Source organism: Rosa chinensis, chromosome 7, assembly GCF_002994745.2.
Source record: "Rosa chinensis cultivar Old Blush chromosome 7, RchiOBHm-V2, whole genome shotgun sequence".
NCBI classification, from domain to species: Eukaryota; Viridiplantae; Streptophyta; class Magnoliopsida; order Rosales; family Rosaceae; genus Rosa; species Rosa chinensis.
Window position 1 is genome coordinate 2,290,820 of NC_037094.1, and position 21,761 is coordinate 2,312,580.

A 21,761-nucleotide genomic window follows, 5' to 3' on the forward strand; every position below is an offset into this window, starting at 1 on the left:
TATATTTTTCTTAATAAAAATAAACAAAATAAATCCCACAACCCACTTTTCTCTCCCACTAACTTCTCTCTGTAATAACAGTTTTCTTCAATTATCTTTTCTTTTTTATTTTCTGAAAAAAAAAAAATTACTTGCACATGCAGAGCATGTGTGGAGGAAGACTAGTGTCATTTAGAACAGCAAAGTGAGAACGTCAATTGGGAAGATCATGCACATACATACACATGCATAGAGTTATTAGCTATTTATATCAAAGCAACTGCATAAATATGTTCTAGGCAACTTATAATATGTCATTTAGAACAGCAAAGTGAGGTTCATCAAATGGGTCAATTGGGAAGCTCATGCACATACATACACATGCATACCGGGAAGTTTCCATTGTTCCACATCAAACTTGACCAGATTTTTCAAAGGGAAGGTTTGAAATTCCAAATTCAGGGAACCTGAAAATAATAATAATAATAAATAAATAATATCCGTAATACACAACTGAGTGAGAGAATCCTTGACAAAGCTAAGAAACCTGTCATGGACATTCAAGAGCAAGTAGACCAAGTATTTTCCTTTGGCTGTACATTAATTCACAATATACTTTCTGTTGCAATTTTGTTGTTTTTTTCATATGTTTTTCATTTCGTATTATTTTCTTGATTCATAAGACTTATTGTCAATGCACCATAGTCACCTTAAAAATAATATGGGGAGAGTTTGTCTTCCCTACCAGACTGGATTCAAACCCTCTTTGATCAATTTTAATTGGAAAATAAAGCATCGAGTGAACTCATTCATAGAAAAAAGTCGCCAGTATTTTCTTATAGTTAGGTAAAATATGTTGCGGCATGAAATATTCAAAACTCAATTTGCACATTAAATTTGCAGAGAAAAAAAAAACAATTTATGTTTTTTGGTTTAGGTATACAAACCTTAAATTACAAGAGTGGGAAATACGGCTGTGTCCGGGCGCGCCAAATGTAACAAATAGAAGGCCTAATGGTGTATAATTAGTCCTAATCGTGTGTCTTAGTTCAGGACAACACAGTCAAATCCAAGGGTCGCCGATGACCGAGTCAAACCCACGTGAGTCGTCAAACCCACTCATCCACTCCTCAGAAAAATTCACCCTTCATTTTCAAAGCCATCACACATCAACGGTTAGTTTTATTCGATGGTTCTATCCTTAATTAGAAAATTTCATTTGTGATTGAATATAATTCACAATTCATCATAGGGCCAATTAGAGGGTTGGTAGCTAAGAAAAACCACCTAAGTTGACTTTACCAAAATATCATGATTTTTCTTATCTTTGTTGATGTTTAAGTTTGAAGGGTTTAGCTAGGTCATTAAGCAACTATCAATGTTTACTAATATAATCCCTATTAATACAATAGGTATTCTGTTGTTCGGAATAAATTAAGTATTTCTATTAAAAATGTAACTACATCAATCACAAGGAACGATTCTACCATGAGAGCGATGAACAAATTGATTAAGCGAGTGGGTTGACTGTGCGTTAAAAAACAATACTCTCTTAGACATAACGTATACAAAAAATTAGATTGTCTCAAATTCACTACTCTACCACGAAAAGTGATAGACGAATTGGTTGATTGTCCGTTAGGAAACAATGCTATCTCAGGCAATATGTATGTAGAAAGTTACATCATCTGCAATACACTTCGTATTTACATTTATAATATTTTTCTTTTGTAAATAAGTAATGGCTTAATTTTTGGTTCATTAAGTTTCGATAATAGTAAAGTCTACAATGACCGTTAAGGGTAAGGAATGAGAAGTTTGACTCTAATAGCTCCTAGTATAGTAAGAAAATAAAAAATGTGACTTTTTATTTCACAACCATGATTAAAGCAACAATTCAAGAAGATCGAGAACACCCTCAAATCATTTTAGCGTCACATTTATTATTTTTTAACACAAAAATAAAAAGTAAAAGTCAAAATCCTCATGATGCTCATTTCTAAACAATTACCCCATTCAGAAATATTAAAAGTATCTTTTTCTCTTTGAGAATGATATATTAAAAGTATCTCTGTAAATTTGGAAAGAAAATATATAATTAGTAATTAGATATCTACTGTGTTGCTAATTAGGCAGTAACTATTCGGTGATGATCAGTAAATAACCAACAAAACTACCCCCCCTCTCTCCCTGTTCCCTCCAACACCGGATACCGCCCTGTCTCCTTTCACAATCATATGCTCAGGTCTCGGCTCAATTGGACAAAATTCCAGGCGACTGAAATCCAAAACTTTCTCAGGAAAAAATTAACCCCCCTCCAATCCCAACCCTTCCCTCAAATTCTAACTCGCTGAAGTATACCCTCATTACTTTTGTTTTTTGTTTTTTTTTTTTCAAGAAAGGCTCATTTTTTCCGCTCTTCTTCTTCTTCTTCTTCTTCTCTCTCTCTCTCCCTTGGTTTTCCCCACACGGCTGCGCCGCCCTAAACGGCCGCGTTTTGATGCAACCAAAGCCGGAGCAGGTTCTTCTTCGCCGCTCTGTTTCAGCTTTAACACGAGTAAAGAGCTGAGCCGAGGTGTTTTACAGCTGTAACACATGGGGAACTGCAACGTGTGCGTCAGAGCTGACGTCATCGAGAGCCAGGGCACCTACCAGGCGAACAACAAGAAGAAGAAGGCCGGGGAGCGGCGGCCGAACCCGTTCTCCGAGGACGCGATCCGGTCGCCGGCGCCGATCCGAGTGCTCAAGGACGTGATTCCGCTCGGTCACCGGACTCGGATCGGCGACAAGTACATACTGGGCCGGGAGCTGGGCCGCGGGGAGTTCGGCATCACCTATCTCTGTACGGACCGCGAGACTAAAGAAGCTCTGGCCTGCAAGTCCATCTCCAAACGGAAGCTCCGGACTGCTGTAAGAAACCGAAACCGAAACCGAACGGCGCCGTTTTGATATGTAGGCTGTGGTGAGTGATTTGGTGTTTTTGTTTTTTCAGGTGGATATAGAGGACGTGAGGCGCGAGGTTGCGATAATGTCCAATTTGCCGGAGCATCCGAACATAGTGAAGCTGAAGGCGACCTATGAGGACAACGAGAACGTTCACCTGGTGATGGAGCTCTGTGAAGGAGGCGAGCTTTTCGATAGGATTGTGGCGAGAGGGCACTACAGTGAACGAGCTGCGGCGAACGTAGCCAGGACTGTGGCTGAGGTGGTGAGGATGTGCCATGCGAATGGGGTTATGCACAGGGATTTGAAGCCGGAGAACTTTCTGTTTTCGAATAAGAAAGAGCACTCCCCGCTTAAGGCTATTGATTTTGGGCTCTCTGTGTTTTTTAAGCCTGGTGTGTTTCTGGATTACTGTTGGTTTTGGTGAATTGATTCTATCTGGGTTTTGGGGGTGTTTGAGCTTGTATTGATGGATTTGTTTTTGTGTGTGGGTTTTAGGGGAGAAGTTTACGGAGATTGTGGGGAGTCCGTACTACATGGCACCCGAGGTTTTGAAGAGGAATTATGGACCCGAGGTTGATATATGGAGCGCCGGAGTGATTCTTTACATTTTGTTATGTGGGGTTCCTCCATTTTGGGCGGGTATTACAGAAATCTAATTCCCCGAATATGCTCAAAACTGTTTATGTTGCCACTGAAATGATGGATTTGATGTTAGTGTGGGATTGTGAAATTGTTTCTAATTTTGGATTTCTATGACAGAGAGTGAACAGGGTGTGGCTCTTGCAATCTTGAGGGGGGTGATTGATTTCAAGAGGGAACCCTGGCCTCAGATTTCAGAGAGTGCTAAAAGCCTCGTAAGGCAGATGCTCGACCCGGATCCTAAAAAACGCTTGACTGCTCAACAGGTGCTTGGTAAGTCCTTCTTGTCACTGAGTCTTAACATGTTGACATTTGAGAGAGTTGCATAATAGATAATTTACCTGCACTAGCCGTTTTGGATAGGAATTTTTAACCCAGTGAGATATTATGATTTTGCCAGATCTATCATGTTCCAATCATATATTATTAAACATCAAAAGCTGAAAGCTACTACCGGAAAACAAGGTCTGAGTAAAAGGAGAGAAATCATTGATTCAAACAACATAGTAACAATGCCTTCTATATTAGCAATGGATGGAATCCCCATTTCGTTATGTTGGTAAATCAAAACATCAGTCTTTCATGTTTACTGTGAAGAAATTGCCAAGTGTTGGATTTGACAGAGGAACTAGCTGGTTTATATGATTGTGGAAACTATTAGAATAAGAGTTAGCCTCTACCTAGGTGTTCAAATATTAGTCATAGTTGTAATGACTAGCACTTCCAGTTTTAGTTGAGGTCATTGCTTTTCAAGTGTTCAAATAGCTTGGTCTTGTTTTTAAGTGTTCTTTCCATTACTCCAACTGTAGGTTTGTTTCCACTACTTTCTAGTGTTTGTTTGATTAATAAATACTTACTCATCAGAAATACTGAAAATAGAAGAAATGGTAAGTTTGCTGGATAAATGAAACCCATAGTTTGTAGTTGTTTTGCGCGTGGAATTACTTTGATATGAGAAATAGTTGGGTTCTTAAAGAAATAGTATGAACGTTATCTGCAGTCATCTGTAGATAGACAAAGGGGGATAAGAAAGTCTTATTTGAGATGAAAACTCTGTGCTTATAAAAAAAGGAACCTGAACTAGGCCTGAAAGCGAGTCAACTCAGCTACACTAGAGGGCTAGGAAATCGTCTTTTCAAAACCAAGTTAGTCTCATTTATTCTTGCTACCTGGCAGTGTAGTTCCTATACCAGTTATCCCAGCCAAGCCAAACAATTTTGCAAATTTATGAAGTTTATGTTGTCAGTCTTTTGAAACCAGAGGAACCTAATTGTTTGTAATAATTGGTGTAATATAAATTTTGTTTAAAGAAAGAGTTCTATGCATGTCTATTCTGCTATGAGGTTAAATGTATCTGCAACATGATTGCATTTCATGAAATATGTGACCTGAAGATTGCCTTGCCTTTTGTGACTACAGAACATCCATGGTTACAAAATGCAAAGAAAGCTCCAAATGTTCCATTAGGAGATATTGTGAGGCCAAGGCTCAAGCAGTTCTCAATAATGAACAGATTTAAAAAGAAGGCCTTACGGGTAAGCATCTGTAATTAATCATTTTATGACTCTCAGTAAAGGCTAGTATTGCAGTGATATATGATTCACAAAATATGTAATTATGTGAAATTTTCTTTTCTATCAAATGCTGCAGGTAATTGCGGAGCACTTATCTGTTAAAGAAGTAGAAGTAATCAGGGACATGTTCACATTGATGGACACTGATAAAGATGGCAGAGTAACTTATGAGGAATTGAAGACTGGTCTTCAAAAGGTTGGTTCGCAGTTGGCTGAACCAGAGGTTAAGATGCTGATGGAAGTGGTAAGTCCTGTGGTTTTAATTTCAGTTGAAAGCTAAAATCACGATAGCTTTGCTTCTAACAAATTATAACATTATGTAACGGCTTATGTATCTTTAATATGTACAATCCATTTAACAATTAAAATAATGCCTTCTGTTCTTCTTTTTGCATAGGCTGATGTTGATGGGAATGGATTTCTGGATTATGGAGAATTCGCAGCAGTTACAATTCACTTGCAAAAATTGGAGAATGATGAACATCTCCGGAGAGCATTTATATTCTTTGACAAGGATGGAAGTGGGTATATTGAATTAGTTGAGCTAAGGCAAGCATTGGCAGATGAAACAGGTGAAACGGATATGGATGTGCTGACTGACATCATGCGTGAGGTGGATACTGACAAGGTTTGACCTTCAAGCTGTTTCATATTAATACTGGAAAAGCTCCTTATTTCCCAGTATTCTGGTAGAATTTATCCACTTATATTTATTTCTTACTTTGCATTGATATTATAGGATGGGCGTATCAGTTATGATGAGTTTGTTGCCATGATGAAAACTGGAACTGATTGGAGAAAGGCGTCTCGACAGTATTCTAGGGAAAGATTCAAGAGTTTAAGCCTCAATCTGATGAAAGATGGTTCATTACAGCTTCACGATGGGCTAACGGGTCAAGCCGTTGCCGTATAACTCGATTATTCTTGTTTAGTTTATGCATTGTGGGAATTCATTCTCTTTTACTCTTCGATACATCTGAAAAGCAGGCTCATTTGGTTTTGCAAATCTGAGGACTTAATTGACCTGATTTAGTAGGCTGTTGGCTTGGCGCTTCATGAAGCTTTGCATTCCAGGGCTGCATGTTGAGTAACAAAGATGAGCTGTTCGGGGAGTCAAGGCCGTGTATACATAGTTTGTAGTTTTCTGATCATCTGTGTCACATAATACTTGTATATTTGTGTTGTCATATCGATATCATTTTGTGGTTTGTTGATTTGCTTACACAGAATCGACGAGAAGCAGTTTGTGAACTCTGAGAGGTGTTCTCATTTTGTATTTATCATCCATTCCGATTTCATATATCAATTTGTTCTTCAGGATGCTCTGCTAATCCCTTGAGTTTGGGTTCTAACTGCCCTGGATGGCCGATCACTGACACTTCCCTAAAATTATGTGTTAGATTATAGAGTAAGAAACAGACCTTACAACTGCAAATCATAGATCGAGTAAGAAGCATAGATGCTTCAGAGAACATTTCCTATTATGGCAGACTGTAAAATATATCTAGCTGTTTGTTATTGCTTGTTAGTGTACTTAATCCACTACTTAATCAGAAAGATTTGGCTAACAAAAACTCGAAAGTATTCCAGAGAATATCTAAAGGCCCCATATACTCTAAGTATTCTCAACTAAATGCTCGTTAAGATTCCCGCCAGACTGCCCGCCAGAAAATCTAAGATTCCCGCAAACTAAAAAGAATATTATAATTTTCAAAAAAAAAAAAAAAATATAATCATTATGGTTTAAAATAAAATATTTATTTCATTTATAATGTTAATATTAAAACATAAAAATGTTCAAATTGAAATAGAAAAAATAAACCATCACAACAAATTATAAGAAACCAAAACGGCAAAATCAGTAAGAGTATAATAGATTAATAGATAATTTTGTTTGTTTTTAGAACGTTGACGATAATTTATGGCATGACATTGATCGCAGAATCAATCAAAATTCTACAATATTCTCAATGATTGTAAAATTTGAAATTACACAAAGGAGATATAAAGTATGCAGAACGCAATGGAGTTGTTTTCAACACAATCAAAAAGTCATTGCACATCGCTAACATTTCATTATAAAATGTGTAATACCTAGTGTAGTAAGATTAGTCAAGCGGCCTAACACAAATTCCTCATATCAAGATTTGAGTCATAATTTCCGCCAGTTTGTGGCCATGGCAAGTTTGAGTGACCTTCAAAAAAAGTTTGAGTGGCCTTCAAATTAGTGTGCTTATGACGCGGGATTAATCTGCATTTGATGAAATACCCTCGTGGACCTTAGTCTGAATTATGACCAGATTTGTGTGTTACTAACTCGCTAAGGTTGTTTGTCAACCTCACCCTCGATAAAAGATGAAAAAAGAATATTTCATTTTCATTCTCTGGTTTCCATATTCTGAATGATTTTCAATGAAGACAAAATCTTCATAAGGATTAGAAATTTTTTTTCCCTTTAATTACACATAACATCTTAGTTAGATTAATATTCATGGTCCATAATTAGTTGTTATTATCCCGCGGGACCCACTTGATTAACAACGACGACGAGGCCTCCCTCCCTCAAATCATAGAAACTTTTCTGAAGCCGCAACGGAAAATCGAAACCCAAAAATCCCAGAAGCCAGAAGAAGAAGAAGAAGAGGAGGAGGAGCTATGGGGGTCGATTACTACAACATACTGAAGGTGAACCGGAACGCGAGCGAGGACGACTTGAAGAAGGCGTACAAGCGGCTGGCGATGATTTGGCACCCGGACAAAAACCCGGCCGGAAAACGACCCGAGGCCGAGTCCAAGTTCAAGCAAATCTCCGAGGCCTACGACGTCCTCTCCGACCCCACCAAGCGCCAGATCTACGATCTCTACGGCGAGGAGGCTCTCAAATCCGGCCAGTTCCCCCCTCCCTCTTCCTCCCGCTCCGCCGCGCCCCACCAGCACCACCAACCCCACTACTACCACCGCGGCAACCACAACGCCACGTCGTTTCGGTTCAATCCGCGGGACGCGGAGGACATTTACGCCGAGATTTTTGGATCGGAGGGCGGCGGCGGAGGAGGAGGAGCTGGAGGGAGTGGCGGCGGAGGGAGGGCGTATAGGGACGGGTTCTTCAGGACGTCGAATGGGGCCGGTGGGCCGGAGTTCGCCGGGACCAGTAGTGGGCCTGGGCCGGGACTGAGGAAGGCCAATGCCCTGGAGAATAACCTGGCTTGCAGCTTGGAGGAGCTGTATAAGGGATTCAAGAAGAAGATGAAGATTTCGAGAAGCATTTTCGATTCGGCTGGGTAAATCTACTTCACTAGTCTTTACTTTCATTTCTAAATCAATTCGCTAATCACTACTCTTCGTAATGTTAAAAATGTTAGTATTAGTTTGGAATTAGGATCATTGATTTTATTGCTGTTGACTTCTTATAATGCCGATGTTTGGTTGGTTAGTCTTTCCTTCTTTCGAGTTGAATTTGATGTTCTAGAGTTGGTCTTTTTAATCAAACTACACTTTTAAGCAAATGTAATTGTGCAACTTTTAGATAAGCTAGAAAATTTTCTATGTAGAGCTTCCATACTAGAACATTGTCTGTGTTGAACATTTGGGTAATGGTTAGGAATGATGAAATATGCTTGGGTTAGCGTAGTAAACGAGTGTATATGGTGGTTGCAGATTGGGATTTAGATTCTGCAGATATTGGAACCTATCGATTTCAAGATTGAAGCTTGTTGTTCAGTTTTACTATTAGAGGCCTAAGAACTCGGTTGGTTTGATTTGGAGTGGATGTCGGTGGGTCTAGGCTTGTGTCATTTCTTCATATGTTTGTGATTGGTGGGTGATAGGGAAAGAAGAAAGTATGCACTCACTCATTTTGCATTCTTAGAAGATGCAATAACATAAACACAAGTCCATGCTGTTTCTAGTTGAAGTAAAGTTAGTATGTCAAGTCACTCATGTAGAATTACTCATGTAGAAACAGCTGATAAGGAAGGGTGCCCCAAGTGCTTATCTTAAGGTGTTCTGTCATTTCAGTTTGGGACATTTGAATGATGATAAGGTCCTGTTGGTAAACATATGAATTGGGCCAAAGAGAGTGTAAGGATTCAAAATGCTCTTCACACTTGGTACATATAGGAGAACTGGACAAAAAAAAAAAAAAAAAAAAAAAAAAGTAAGCAACCATTTTGAAATGGCTAGTCAAGGCAAAAAATTTCTTTTTATCATGTAAAATACACCCTGTGCTCTATGGTAGGCTACAAATCATGGTTCCTTTCTTCTCTTCTCTCTCATTTTCCATCAGTTGAACCCGAGACTTCCCTAAATGAGGAGAAGTATGGTCTACTAAGGCCAAAATATAGTTGCTATTCTCTATTGCCTAGTGTGTCTGCTATGCTAGAATGAAGCTTTGTGTTTTGACTTTTGACTGCATTGTTGATTTAATCTTGTTTCCCCTGTTTTTCTTTGTTACTAAGTTATAGTTTAGTTTGCAAACTTAGGAGCTAGATGTTTGGGGCACCTTTCATTTCTTAGTACAAATAACTAATTAGTCATATATCTTATGGATGACTTCGTTGCTTTTGCATTCTCTGGTATTAGGCCATAAACTGATAAACATACAAATCACCCTGAATGTGTTAAGGTTGGAAACTCGTTGGCCCTTTAATGTGATAAAAGAAGTACAGGTTGTAATATAGAACCTTATAGTTTCATAGTGATCACTGTGGTTGCCATTTTGTCAAGATGCAGTGGTGGTGCTGATAACCATTCATGCCTCTTGTTTCCTTGTATCACATTTTTCACGATCAAAAGAAGAATCATAACATCTCATACACATTAAAGTAATTTTATAATTATCTGAAGATAGATAAATCTAGTCAAGAATTGAAAGATTCTTCTGCTGCTTTTTAAATATCTGGCTTTCCTTGAATTTTTCTTAATATGAGTAATCCTCTTGCAGTAAGGTTCGGACTCTGGAGGAGATATTAACCATTGAGATCAAACCTGGTTGGAAGAAAGGCACCAAGATAACCTTCCCTGAGAAGGGTAATCAAGAGCCTGGTGTTATTCCAGCAGATCTGATTTTTGTAGTTGATGAAAAACCTCATGCACTTTATAAGAGGGACGGTAATGATCTGGTGGTGAACCAGGAGATCACACTGCTGGAGGCACTCACTGGGAAGAATCTTGAACTAACTACCCTGGATGGAAGGAATCTTATGATCCCGTTGACCGATATCATCAAACCTGGGGCTGAAATGGTTGTACCAAATGAAGGAATGCCAATCTCAAAAGAACCGGGGAGAAAGGGAAATTTGAGAATCAGGTTTGACGTCAAGTATCCTTCAAGACTTACTACAGAACAGAAATCAGATTTGAAAAGAGTTTTGGGAGGAGTTTCATTATGACTGCTAACTAGGTTGACCATAATGTAAATATGATATGTGTTTGGTATTTGAAGATGTGAATACTAGAAGCTTTCTGGGATAAAAGGAAGAGGTAAGGGCTCCATTTAGCAAGCTCCTGCAATCTCGCATTTGGATGCCTCATGTGGTGGTACGAGGGAATTGAGGGTGCAAATTTTCTTTACTGGAAGAGATGGCCAGTTTATTAATCCTACCTGAGCCATGTCAGTTTTGAGTCGGTTCCTTTTTTCTTTTCTTTTTTCATTTGCATTCTATACCTAGAAAGTTTCCTCCGATTTTGAATAGATAGAAAGTGAGTTTGTCACTTCTAGAAATTAAATTATTGAAATTTTTTATGTATGGGTGATTAGGAATTCAACTTGGGGTTTTTCATTTCTTCATTTTTCTTAACCTTTTTTGGGCCATTACTTTCATTTGTATTTTTGCTTATTGGATATTTGAATGGCTCTTGCTCAAAAGAAAACTGTTATTTTCTCCACAAATCCATGGATATTCCATAACGTACCCTTACATGAAGCAACATAGTAAGTAATTATTCTCCACTGTCCCTGCCTTTCTGAATCTTTACCACTTCAATTTATTGACATGTTTACTTTTTGCACGTCTGTACTAAGTGAAATTCTTACAGGTCCGTTGTGATAGCCGAAAAATGGTTGCATCTGATTTTGAGCGTGAAACTCAGACCTTGTATAACTAGTGAAGACTGATTGTAGTGCTAAACCATCTATTTTCCAAACTTTCTTGGAGATTATTGTGTGAGCATTTCACCAGAAAAGTATTTGACATACCAAACACAGGCCGAAGAGCCAAACCGATAATTAAGCATTTGAAAGCTCATAGGAAAAGGGTTCCTCCTTTATGCTTTCATTTTTGGGTCAAAGTCCATTAAGAAGGCCGTGTCCGATTGTGCCTGCCCTTCAAAAAACTAGAAAGCACACATAGTAACGAGCCTCCAAATAACCAACTACGTAGCAGAGAATAGATAAGCGACTGACATTTATTTGTAATATATAAGAATAACAACTTTGGTCGACCATGAACGTGAACTTCAAATAACTATACAGCACATATAGCAATGAGCCTCCAAATGACTAATACGTAGAGAATGGATAAGTGACCCACATTAGTTGAAATATATACAAATAACAATTTTGGTCGATCATGAACATGCATATGACTTATACATGAGCTGCATATAGATGAAAATTGGTAGAAAGCCTAAAAGGTTTCATGTTTATTTTTTTCAATAAAATGCCTACTTTGGCTAAGTGGGTTTTGAGCCAAAAGTTTAACTTAGAGAATTTCATGAATTAAATCACCGTGAACCTTAAAGTTTCATTTTCAAATCAATCTAAAATTTAATGATATGTTATATCAAATTTGCGTACTTTAAGAAAGTTACCAAACATGACTATATTGGTATAAAAGTATAAAACGTAGAAAAATGTGCATATAATTTTAACATTTGTTTTCCACTAAAACATAAAGCCTAGCAATCAACTTCTAAAACTTGAGAGGGTGCAACCTCTGGACCCGGATCAAAGCGGCCACACTCCGATTGATGGCTGCGCCGGCCTTTGCACCCCAACGTGTGGAAGCGGCAGAGATAGCAGCTGTGTACCGTGAAGTGAATCAGAATTTGGAGCAGGTAGAACTCGCCGGTGGGATGATCAGATCTAAGGCGATGGTGGTGGCTGGCTCTGCTGCCCGGATTGGCAATGGGGTGGTCTCGGCGGCTGCTCGCGTGCTTGGCAAAGGAGCGGCAAGTGGGGTGCCCAGATCAGTTCGGGGGCCCAAATGGATTGGGTGGCCCAAGTTAGTGTGGGTATCCAAATTATTTCCGAAGCCCAAAAGTGTGTGGTGGCCCAAATCAGTTTTGAAGTTAAAATCAAATGGGTCTGGAGGGTTCCAACCTGCTCTGAGTTCCTGGTGGAATTGGGCTCTTTGGTGGACCATGCTAATAAGCTCTATCTCTTCAAGGTTTCGTATTTGGGACCCCGGAGGATCACTACCTTGTAGCTGGAGGCTTGAGATAAGGGCAAAGGAAAGCCTTAGGTTTTCCTGGTCTTCTTGCCTATTACTAGAAAGTCGGTCTTCTACTACTTTCATCTTGGTTTTCTCTAGTTGTACACCAATTGATGTCTCTAGGCGACTAGGTTTACTATTCAAAGAGAGGTTAGTAGTGAGGATTTATTTTCTTGTAGCTAGGCTTAATAAGTAAGCGTATGTGTTAACAGTGAGTGTCACCTGTCATTTGTTCGGTAGCTTGTGCCATTTATGAGTTTAGTATGAGACAGCATTTGATGTACGTGTCTTCTGGCCATGGATAAATTAATGAAATTATCTATTTCCTAAAAAAAAAAAAAAAACCTTCTAAAACTTTAAGATAAACTCGTGGAGTCTTTATTTCTATTAGTTTCTTCTAGTATCTTAATACAATTGTAGTTGTAAAATAATTCAATTATATGCGGTTACAACAAATCATTAAGGTGGCGTTCGGTAACATTTTCAAGTCATCTTTTTCATTTTATAAAATGAAAATGGCTTGAAAATGCGTTCGCTGGTCTGTTTTCAAAAATGCAGAAAATAATTTTTTATTTTACTCGTAAAACAGGAAAACGACAATTAGACGTTTTCACATTTTCAGTCTCATATTTTTGAAAACACGGAGATATATTTTCCAAAACAAAGAAAAAGAAGAATGTGCTCTCTTCTTCCATATTCTCACGTCACTATCTTCTTCTCAGGTCTCTCTCATCTCTAGTCGCAATCTTCTCTCGTTTTTGAAAATTGTTTTCGGAATAAGCTACCGGATACATTTTCGGATCTTAGAAATCCAATCTTGTTTTCTCGTTTTTATTTTCAAAATCGGTTTTTGAAAAATCATTTTTAAAAACGTTACCGGACAAGCCCTAAGTATTCAGTAGTTGCTCTAAGAGTCTCTAAAAATGGGTATGCTTGGATATTTTACAGTTGTTTTCACTCTAAATATGTGATTATATATGGTCATAGCATTCTTACACCTTATATAAGCATGACCATAGCATCAAAAACTTATGTAATATAAATTATATTTGTATGAAAATGTATCTTTTTTATAAACGAAAAGAATTCTCTTTGGACAAATATTTTATTATTTTTATTATTAATCTTCTCCATTAATTTGACAATTTTGTTTGGGACAAAATTTCCATTTGACAATCGGCCAAACTATAAGAACATTTATTTTATACTAGCAGCCTAGCAGGGCCCACCCACTATGTGTGTGGAGAGAAGTTAAAAGTAGTGGGAAAACTTTTCGTACAAGTACCACATTTTCTGCTATTTTTTATTTTTATTATATTTTACAATTTATTATATTATCTTTATTGATTAATTATATTTCATAATTTTTTAATATATAAGAGTTAAATTTATAAAAAATTTCAATTTTGGAGAACGAGCTATGTTCTCTTAATCCTAGTATAAATGATCATCTCAGAAGACAAAAAGGTAACAATCAAGTTACTACTAGAATGTAACAGTTAGAAACATTGGCCAAGTCTCCTTGATATTAACAGGGACGTAACGACCTACTGCTCCCACTTTTCCTCTGTTCGTATATTGGCTTCTTCTTTTGGCACAAGATTGTTCATAATCCATTTAATAACATTAAACAAAAGAAGTTGAAGACGCACAAAAGAACTAGTTTGGTACTTTGGATTCTGGGGTCGAGTAATTCTATCTAGCTAGCTACACACACACATATATAAACAAACTATATATATTTGTACGTTTAGCCCAAGTTAGACTGAAGTCTGAAAGAGACAATCATCGTGTGCCCTAGGGCATACGTCATGTATTTGAATGCCTAAATTTAATACTCCATTTAGTTCTGTGCATAGGATATTAGAATACTATATATAGATGGTGCCATATAGATGAACCGCGCATTACTGGTAATAGTGGGATTACCAAACCTAATCCGCAGCTCTGGCTGGGCTTGTGCCACTGGCACTTAAGCAACTTTTGGTTTGTCGACTTTGAGCTTTCGTTTCTCTCTGTAGCTATTGAATAATATTCCTTACCAAGCGCATAGTACCAAAATGCAAATAACAAAACAAAACCACGTCGACAAAGTACCCCCATAATAGACAGATCGAACAGTATAATTCTATTATACCATGTCTCTTGTCTTAACTTAAGCAAAATCGCATTGTTCTCATTAGGGATCGAGTTGTTGTCAATTAGCTAGATTGTTCTTCATCGTTTATCGGTTACTGAAAGATCTAAGTTCTTAGGCTAGAAACCAACTTAAGTTTGTCATCAAAAAACAAAAAAAAACCAACTTAAGTTTCAATATCAACAACTAAGCTCTCGTTCAAGAAGGCCCCCAGGGTTCGAAATCTCTAATCCAAATTCTCGATCGTGTAACATCTATCTTCAGCAGCTACCTTTCTTATTCATTCAGATACTCTCAATCACCCCACACAGATAGGAATTGATTCCGATTGAACAAATGAATAGATATATGCGTGAAAAAAGAAACAGATCCTATTATAAATTCAAGACCACAAAGGGATGTGGAAAGCACGTACGAAGAGCATGAACAGCTTTTGGTGCCTGCAAGCACTAACTTTAAGAGTTGATCGAAAGAGTTCTTATTAGGGGACCATTGTGTGTCTTTAACTTTTCAATTTCTTATTCATATTTGGTGGCTGGGATCTAAAAGCAAGGGAACAAACGTCAACAACATAACATTAACTCTTTGTCCGACACTTGCAACTTGATCCGATCAATAATTATACGTATTTAGTTATACGATAACATGTGTTATTAGGTATAAACAGGCTAACTTTGGTTGTAGTCTAACTAAAATATAATTAGCCAATTCATTTCTTATTAGGTAGAAACATGCATGTAGCAAATTGAATTGCGTAACACACTATAAAGATATAAAACTTGCGCGTATACATCTTGATCACCTATATGAAAGCCTATTTAAGGGCATGCATGCATTTGTATTCGATGCATTGTTGATTGAACAATAAACTTATGTCATTTATAAAATACGGCAAAACTATTTGAATCCGGCTGATTTCATAATGTTGCTCTATAAAATGTATGATTAACAATGTAGTTCATATTTTCATCTTTGTTTGCAAGGTTTGAGTTATGCCTTACCTTTCAATTAGGATAAAGCAATATATACTCTCATCCACACATAAAAATATCTAGATCGATTACCTACAAATCCATGAACTCCGCTGGCTGTCGCTGGACAATACAATTATTGCAATATTATATGAAAAAAATTGTCACTGCTCACCAAAGTTTACAAACAAAATGTTTGATATAGTTTATTTAGTTTTAGTTTTTTTAGTTTTTTTTTAGAATGAAGTAAAAACACTACAAGAGGAAACCTCTAGAAACACCACATCCTAATTGATTTTTGTTTTTATTTATTTACCTTTTTTTTTTTCTCTTGAGCTTTTTGCTCATATAAAAATTATTTAGAAAATACTTGTATTGGAATTTTCTTTTGCTTTTGACAGCTCAATATCAATATTACAAGCATCAGAGTATCAGACCAAAGAAAATTTCAAGCCTCTATAAAATATTGCAAGATTGAAATATGACACCTGGTCTCTTCGTCTCACATAAAATATGAGATATTTTTCCAAGAAATCTTTGAAGTCCTTGGATGACGCCAAGACTCCGAGAGAACGTACTGTGAATTTTTTAAAGCAAAGCATGTACCTTCCCAAGCTGTTTAATTAAATTAACAAGCTGTTTATTTTAGTGGTACAATCATTCACGGTGATAGAAGAAATGAGATTTGATATAGGAGAGATTATTCAGAGCACTGACGTGCGCTTGCACCAACATAAATGAATGGTTAGATTGCATTAAATATACTTTTTGTTTATTAAAAATAAAATTGATAATAAATATCAAGGGTTGAGTCACTTACACTGCATAAAATAATTTCCATTGATATAGAACTATTTCATTTACAAGAAAAGCATGACTAGCTAGCTAGCTAGCTATTGGATTATGACTCGGCTACCACTAATCTTCTCTTTAATTCTGGTTTTATGTAGTTGGTGTATGAGGTGCGTGTTAAAGTAATACAATAGTTCGAGCAAGCTAGTACATCTTTTAGGGCAAGCACTTAGCCATTGGACCTTTTTTTTTTCGAGAAACGAATTGTTTAGTTGCGAAGCCACCCTCAATTATATGCATCTAGCTAGTTCAATCCAACAGAATTACTAAAATGGTGATGAGGTCGTAGCCAAATGTGTATGTTATTTACATCCTCCTCTTGATAGGGGTGTCGGAATAACTACGGTACATATTACTTTGAATCTTAATATGATTTTAATTTATCTAAAATTAGGGTTGGAGAATAGATGGGTTTATCATCGTTTCAACCAAAACCCCATCAAACTGTAGCTCTTCGTTATGTGATATCTATAATTGACATTTTAGATAAGTCTTTTTACTCAATATGACCGGTTGTGACTTCAAAATTTTTGTAATTTAAAAGAGATCTATAATGAACGAGACTTGAATGATGACATGTAACTTTCAATTATAAAGAACAATTAGAATTCACTTATCTAGCTATCATGTTTTTTTCTTCTTCTTCTTCTTCTTTGCACCTAATAATGACCACCGCCATGCTCCTTCATGATTTTAGAAGCCATTATCCATGCAAGTGTACGTACGTTCTGCCAAATATTGAAAGACAAATTAAAATGTATACCAATTATATGTAGATCCTCTGGTCAATGTTATGCATAATTGTATTTTATTCACAAAAATAACTATGCATCCCATCCTTTCGATCATATTCCTCATACCTTTAAAAGAATTAGTCAATTAGACATACGTGCAAAATTGACATACACAAAATAACACTTTATATCGTGAAAGTTATCATCTACGACACGCACTAACAAAACTTTAAATCTCATGACTAAGAACTGATAGTGTAAGGCAAGAAAGTATAACTACGTGCTTCATTTGTTTCCCCCTTTTTTGAGTTGCAAAGCGCCATCACCAATTCCGTACATAAAGGCTCAACAAATTAAATTTGTGTAGTCAATATCAAACAAAAATCCAACAATTTTTTTCTTTTTGGTGAAACGTAGCCAATTTTTTTCTCGTGTGAAATTTTTTTATACACGCACATCTTAATTGGTCCAACACCTAAATATAATCTCAATCTTTAATATTTATGATTAACCTTTCACCAAAATAATAAAAAGTACAATGGTTGTTTTTTGGTACCAGGAAAAAAAAATACAAATGCACGTTAATATTTTTTGATACATTTGATGTTATTTAGCTGCCCGTTTATATTGATAGCGTGCACTTGTGGTTCTTTAATTTCCTTTCCGAATTAATAGTTTTTTTTGTTGAATCATTATGAATTAATAGTTTGAGCCGATAAGTTGGAAGAGCATCTTCAATAGTGATATTTATATTCATACTTAAAAGTAGCTAAAAATGAAATATAACTATTTAGCTATTGAGTTATGCTCTAGTAGAATACCTAAATCCCAATTTAAATTTAAGTTTTAGTAAAATTCTTTCATTTCTAGCTAAATATAGGCAGGGGCAGAGCCACATATAGGCCAACTTGGGCACTTGCCCAGTATGAGTTTTTCTTGTTTACTTTGATTTATATATGTTGGCTGAATGAAACTATCTAAAACATAGCTGAAAATGGTAAAACCAGATGAATATTGCCTTACCTAGGCTGGGTTTTTCTTGTTTGCCTTGAATCTTGCCTTACCTAATAAACTTTTCTGGATCCGCCACTGAATAAAGATAGAGAATTTAGTAAAAGTTAAATTTAACTTTTGTTTAAATATTCTGTTGGAGTATAATTTTAATAAAAATTAACTAAATATTAAATTTATTTTGAAAAAAATAGTTTTGGATAAAAGTACAACAGGGAATGACTGAATTTATTAATTTAAGGTCCGAGGGACTGGATTGTAAATTCGTATTCTGTGACTGGGTTGGCAGAAGATAAAGGTCAAAGTCCCATCAGGACCAGATGCGGTGCATCGCACGGTAACAAATCCCTAGGACCAATAATAGGGCAAGTGACGTGGTACGGTTTGGTACGGATCGTACACACCGTTTTAAGAGGGAGACAAACGTCACCCCACATTTGTGGTGCTGTGTTGGGTATACATTTTTAAGCTATACTCGGCCAAAAGGGCACGTGCCACGTGTTGTGGACCCGACATGTGTCACCCACCCCATTCAGATGACCATTTCCCTGGGGACCCTGCCCTCCACATGGGTTTGTGGTCAGGCGGACCCATTCTGCCTATTAATAATTGTCTTGCAGGTTTGTTTTTATTGGACGAAAAATATCATCAAAAAACATAAATCCAGCCAAATAATGAAAATGTTTAATTTTTGGAATGTATTCCACTTTTGGAGACGTATTATTCACTAATTTGTTGAAAATTGAAAGGATGGTTTGCATGTGTGCCAGCCTTTTTCTAAAGTTAATTTTTTTATTACTAAAAGTTATGAAAGCCTTTTCCTTTCCGTATAGAATTATTATTTTTTAGTTTAAATGAATTTCATTGATAGAACGGTCAGAACGGCACATACAAACGGTTTATATAGACACCCGCTACCATTCACTGGTACAAAACTTGCTCAATTATTCAAAGAGCTTGCCAAAACTAAACCTAAACTAGGCTTACAAAAAATACTTTTGACTTGAGCCTCCCTTTGCCAATGCACCAATTGTGGTGCGCTAGAAAGATCAAATATTTAGTGCAAAAACATAATAGAGTTTAGAGAGCAAGCTAAAAGACCAACTTACAGATTACTCAATCTTTTTCCCCTTACCCTTACCCGAAGGGCTAGAGGAACATGGTGAATAGGTGAGACTCAATGGAGGAGCAGATTCATTAGTCTTTGGTGAATTTGTATTTCGGGCTCCAAGAGGATGCCCCCACAGCTCCTTGGCGACCAATCCATCACCCATTTCGGTTGCAATTAGCTGTGCCGTATTGGAAGAGGAGATCTCTCCTTCATGAAGGGGGGTCGTGGTTGAAGATTTGTCGACCACACATGATCTTGGTTTGCCGGCAAGTGACGGCTTGAGGCCGAGAGAACACGGCTTGGCTTCGGCGTCGAGCGCCATAGATGTAGCCCTTGGCCATGACGTCTAGAGTTTGGAAGGAAAAGGGATGGGAGGCAAAGAGCCATGGCGGCTAGATAATACACAGTTAGAAACATTCTGTATAGAATTATAGAGATGAGGTAATGTTACAAATAATTTAACTTTATTAAAAAGATTGGGATACAAGAAAGATCTCATGTAATGACAAAAAAAAAAAAGATCTCATGTAGAGAAATTCTTAGGTGGGGGTTTCCCCACCACGTGGCTTTAGGGCCACCCAATCAGAAGAAATAAATTTTTTTATTCTTTTCTGAAACTGTCCCTGCTCCATAAATGTACAATACCTAAAATACCCCCCTGCTGGGCAGTAATTGGTCTGCCGCACCAAGTGATGATGCGGGTGATGTGCATAAATAGAGTCAGCGAATTCAATCCATTCAATTGATTGAGGAAGATGTTGTTCTTCAGTCAACAAATAAAGGTTTGTTTAGTGAATAGGTCTAATAACTAGTCATAGGAAATGAACTCTGTATCTTTTATTAGGAGTCAGTTCAAGTAGTATATAATCCCACGTACGCAATTCATTACAAATAAGTCTTTTTTTATTGGCGGTCGAGGCTGCTAGGTGGTTTTAGGATGTTTTTTTTTTTGTTTTTTTTAGGGCTTTTGACAAATTAAACTTTCAAAGCATTGATCCCCAAAATGCCAAAACAGACCACCGCGCATCTGCTCTTCATCGCCGCAGCTCGATCACGCCTCTGCTCGATCGCTCCTCTAACTTCTCTTTGCTCCATGAAGTTGATAGGTTTCATAAGTGTTTTGATAACTAGTACGACTACTCTATCAACTCTCTCAAGGAAGCATGGGTAGGTCTGACCCATCCCAAATCTTTGTTTCTATCTAAAAGTTTTACGACATATTGGGCTGTGCTTATTTCTTATAATTCAAGCCGAACGAGAATAAGGTATGTTCTTCTTTTATTTGGGCCCAAGGTCTATGGTAGGGCTGTCAATTCCGACACAACCCGATAACACGACTCAAAACCAGTATGAAATAAAGCGGGTTGAACCCGCACGATTAAAAAGCTGGTCGGCAGCAGGTCAACCCGTCATGACCCAATTAATAAACAGGTCGGTCGCGGGTCAACCGGCCAACACGAAGTGAACCCGTATAACTCGATTATGCTATACTTCTTCTTGAAATTTTAGACGTTGGGAGTATTTGATCATAGGATTGGACAATTTGAAATATTTTGCTTCATCATTATTGAATTTAATTATTTATGAATTATATATAATTATTTATATTCTTCATCTTATGGAGTTTTTAGTGAATTTAATCAATTTATGCATTTTTTTTATTTAAATAAGTCGCAGTGTTAACCCTTAAATTGGTCACTTTGTCCGAGAGAGGATCCTCTCCTAAGCTATTCCCCTCCTAACCTGCCTAACCTTTTGATAACAAAGCGACATGTGTGTATAACAACATCCAACGGCATATATTGATTTTCATAAATTTTTATTTTTTTATATTTTTTTTAATCCCTGCTGAGGCAGAAAACAAATTAGACACCCTCTCCCTCGAGCTCTCTCTTCCCTCCCCTTTTTTTGTTTCTTCTTTGCCAGTTTTCCAGATCTTGTGTCTCCCTCATGAATGCAATTTTTTATGCTTCAAATCTTCAATTCCATCTATTCTCAAAACAGAAATTCTTCAATTCCGTCATTCTTTGTTTCCATGATGGGTTCATGTTGATTGATTAAGATCATGCCTGCTAAATGTCGCTCTTCCTTTGCTTGATACTCTTCTTCCTCCCTCATGCTTCAATTCATCCCGCCTCAAATTTCTCTTCGGCATGGTATGAAGGAGCCTGTCGTGTTCTCTGTCTCAAATTGATCTTAAATTGATTATGACTGTTCCCACCTCTAATTTTCAATGAAAGATAATTAAGGATATGGGTATTGCTATATTTGAATAAAATTCATGGGATTTTACAAAATTTGGGGTAGAAGAAGAAGGAGAACTGGAGAGAGAGAGAGAGAGAGAGAGAGAGAGAGAGAGAGAGAGAGAGAGAGA

General features: G+C 37.1%; 2 protein-coding genes across 2 annotated transcripts; both read left to right on the forward strand.

Annotated features, from left to right (window-relative positions):
* Nucleotides 1-2,574: 2,574 nt before the first annotated feature.
* LOC112176868 (calcium-dependent protein kinase 10) lies at nucleotides 2,575-6,469 on the forward strand. Its single transcript, XM_024314973.1, has 8 exons — nucleotides 2,575-2,889; nucleotides 2,972-3,317; nucleotides 3,421-3,564; nucleotides 3,685-3,837; nucleotides 4,984-5,099; nucleotides 5,215-5,382; nucleotides 5,536-5,766; nucleotides 5,878-6,469. The coding sequence occupies exons 1-8, from the start codon at nucleotides 2,575-2,577 to the stop codon at nucleotides 6,049-6,051; spliced, it is 1,647 nt and encodes a 548-aa protein (XP_024170741.1). The 3' UTR covers nucleotides 6,052-6,469.
* Nucleotides 6,470-7,658: 1,189 nt separating this feature from the next.
* LOC112179799 (dnaJ homolog subfamily B member 1) lies at nucleotides 7,659-10,936 on the forward strand. Its single transcript, XM_024318280.2, has 2 exons — nucleotides 7,659-8,419; nucleotides 10,081-10,936. Exons 1-2 carry the CDS (start codon nucleotides 7,794-7,796, stop codon nucleotides 10,526-10,528), a joined length of 1,074 nt encoding a protein of 357 aa, XP_024174048.1. The 5' UTR covers nucleotides 7,659-7,793; the 3' UTR covers nucleotides 10,529-10,936.
* Nucleotides 10,937-21,761: the final 10,825 nt, after the last annotated feature.